Source organism: Verticillium alfalfae, genomic scaffold (genome assembly GCF_000150825.1).
Source record: "Verticillium alfalfae VaMs.102 supercont1.13 genomic scaffold, whole genome shotgun sequence".
NCBI classification, from domain to species: domain Eukaryota; kingdom Fungi; phylum Ascomycota; class Sordariomycetes; order Glomerellales; family Plectosphaerellaceae; genus Verticillium; species Verticillium alfalfae.
Window position 1 is genome coordinate 141142 of NW_003315026.1, and position 3090 is coordinate 144231.

Consider the following 3090-nt stretch of genomic DNA (forward strand, 5'->3'; position numbering starts at 1 on the left):
ATTCCCCCCCCCCCTTGTCCCGCGTTATATATCCATAAGCAGGGTGCTGTTCCCAAGCTTTTCCACCCTTTCGTCCACTGGGTGCCTAGCTTGCCTCTCACACTTTGGTTCATTGCCTCCTTTTGATCACAGTCATCCCACTCTCCACGCCGACGAGCGACATTACCTGCCTCGGGGGGGTACCAGGCCGGCCCTGAAGGCGCACGACGGAAGCGAGCTGAAGGACCGGGGAGGGACCAGAATGCTGGGACTCGATGCGCTCGCCGCTAGACCGCTCTCGGCAGTCCCCCTAATTCAACCAAGAAGCCGCCCCTCCCACTGCAACGGTGACGGCTGCTGCACCGAGACGGCTGCACCTGCCCCTGCCACTACCACTACTCCCACCGCTGCTACTGCCACGGCCGCTGCCACGGCCGTCGCTGCTGCTGCTCCTACAACCACGGCAGCACCTGCACCTGCTGCTGCTGCTCCTGCCTCAAGCTCGAGCCCAAACCTCGTCACACGGGCGCTCATCACCAACGGCCCCAGCTGCCGCGCCAGGTCCCAGTCCAGGTCCCGGTCCAGGTCCCGGTCTAGGTCTTTGTCCAGGTCTCCGTCTTGCTCCTGTTCCTCCTCCTCCTGTTGCTGCTGCTGTCCAACTTCTTTTTTTCATCACCCACAAACACGCCCATCCCCGACACCGACACCGACGCCGACACCGACACTAACCTCTCAACTCCTTTCAACGTGCGATTCGGACCCATCCACTCGTGAGACTCTGCCAACCGCCCACCACCCGCTCCAGCAATCCGAGGTTTCCCATTTTGGCGACACCCCCACAAAACCTGCAGAACCCCCAACACCCATTAGAGGCACAGTCGGAGCCGGAGTCAAAGCCAGAGGCACAGGCACAGGCACGAGCACGGGCACGAGTACAGGCACAGCACTACCTGAACCCGCCGGCCGCTCCTTTTCGGGCGACGCCTACTGGTACCACCCTCACCACCACCTCGCCGCCCACGACCAACTGGAGCGACGATCTCTCTTCCCGCTCGCCCTTGCAGCTGCGTCCCATCTCGCTTCCGCGCGACGCCAGCGGCCCTTCCTCCTATCACTGCCATCCGAGGATCTGGCTCATTCAACCCACCCCGACGCACCACCCCCCATCACCGCCGCAGCATCCCTCGAGACTTTGGTGCAGAGTCTTCGAACGCGACGCCGACCTGCTGAGCACCCCAACCGTTCCCTTCCTCGCCTCCCGCTCCCTCACCCACTACCACCATTACCACAAGCCTGCGACGGGACCGTCTCTTCGGCGGCTCGCCCCCCCTCGCCTTTCCCACGGCTTCCCACGCGAGACAAGTTCCAGACTCCATCCCGTCGTCCACCATAGATGCATTCGCCAATCCGCGCCTGACCACCCTCTCCCATCGTCAGCCCCCCGTGCACCCCGGCGCTTCCACCTTGCCGTCGCCTCCCGCACCCACCGCTCCTGTCCACCGCCGCTTCGAGTCTACACGCGGTGCCGCCTACATCCCCCACGAACCCTTTGTTCAATCGCCCTTCCTCAGCAAGGCCTCTGCCACGCCTCGCCGCCTTCGTCGTCTGTCCGGCGCCGCCCGCCTATGGAACCCGACAAACTCGACACCGCGACGTCCCACTGAAAACAAGCAGAGGCGACGGCGACCCTCGACGCCGCCCCCTGCCAACGTCCCGCTATCCCATCCCGCTCTCGACAACTCGACCGATCCTGCCGACCCCGTCAGCACCGGTGCAGGCCACTATCCCCTGCTCACACTACCCGAACTCCGACAATCCCGTCGTTCCGGCTCTGGTCGCGGCAGTCTCCAATTTGACCACCGCGGCAACAGCGATCACCGTATCAGCCTGCCCCGGTCCGTGCGCCATTCGTACGACGAAAAGAGAGGAGCAACGAGCTCCAACCCTTCGCCAGTCGATCCCGAGCAGGCATCGCCCGGCTCCCTCCAACCCCAAGACGTCGACAAGGGCAAAGGAAAGGCCATCATGACACCGCAACCAGACGAACAGCAGAGGGGCTACTCGAGGGACCTCGAGCGGGGCCCCGACATTATGGACCCTCGCCGCCACTCCAATCTCTCGGCCGGCGATGGTATCGGGTCTGCCATGTCCTCGGACTCGTCCATCATGGGCGAGGAGGTCGGCGACATGGGCGAAGAATGGGGCCCGCAGCACCCATGCTATCCCCATCTCAACCCACACGTACCTGTTGACTCTGCCGAATACCAAAACACGCGTATCATCCGCGTTCGCAGGGACTGGCTCATCGAGGGCGACCTCGCGCCGACATTTTCCAATCTCTACCCGGAAATCCTGGATCCAGCTGGCTTGTCGGAGCAGGAGTTTCGCCGCGTCATTGAAAAGCTCAACGGCGAGCTGATTCCCATCTTTAACCCCTACGACTGGAGGAATATCGTCGACAGCATGCTCGGACTCGTCACAGGCTGGCTGTGGGATGACTTTGGCCTGACGGGGGTCAAGGCACGCCTCACGAGGCTGGAGAACTGGATGGACCAGTGGAACAAGGAAATCGAGAAGACGGCCGGAGCGTACGAGGGGGCTTCGGCCCCCAAGCTCATTCCCCTGCGACGGACGGGCTACATGACTGTGAGTCAGCACGATTCCCCTCTTCGCCCGAGATGCCGACTGACATGACATAGCTGGACATACAAATATCAGACCCCGAGGTCGCCGCGGCACCCAGCACCCCCGGCGCCTCGGCGACTGGCGTGATGCCCATGGAGCCACCAACAGCCGTGACGGCGTGAGCACGTTTGCAGGGCACTGCCTTTTTCTTTTTCCTTTGCCCTCCGCTTCACAGATCCTATTCATGTTATATGTTGTTTTAATTGTTCACATGGGAAGGGGGCGCCTCGGCATCCCACGAAACGTTTACGTGTTTCACGACCTGGGTTCTCTCGCGGGGTAGATATCCAGTTGTTTGCTCATACTCGCCACTTTATACCAAGGCATGGCGCGGCGTCCGGGTTCTGGCTTTGGCAGTCGAGGGAGGGGAGAGGTGCATGGCTGTTGTACGTTGTCGGTGGATGCATCGGCGTGTTCGGCTCGACT

General features: G+C 62.2%; 1 protein-coding gene across 1 annotated transcript; it reads left to right on the forward strand.

Annotated features, from left to right (window-relative positions):
• Positions 1-241: 241 nt before the first annotated feature.
• On the forward strand, positions 242-2786 carry VDBG_08676 (conserved hypothetical protein; the record flags this gene model as incomplete). The annotated part of the gene is made up of 3 exons (XM_003000834.1): positions 242-1174; positions 1417-2625; positions 2679-2786. 3 exons carry the CDS (start codon positions 242-244, stop codon positions 2784-2786), a joined length of 2250 nt encoding a protein of 749 aa, XP_003000880.1.
• Positions 2787-3090: the final 304 nt, after the last annotated feature.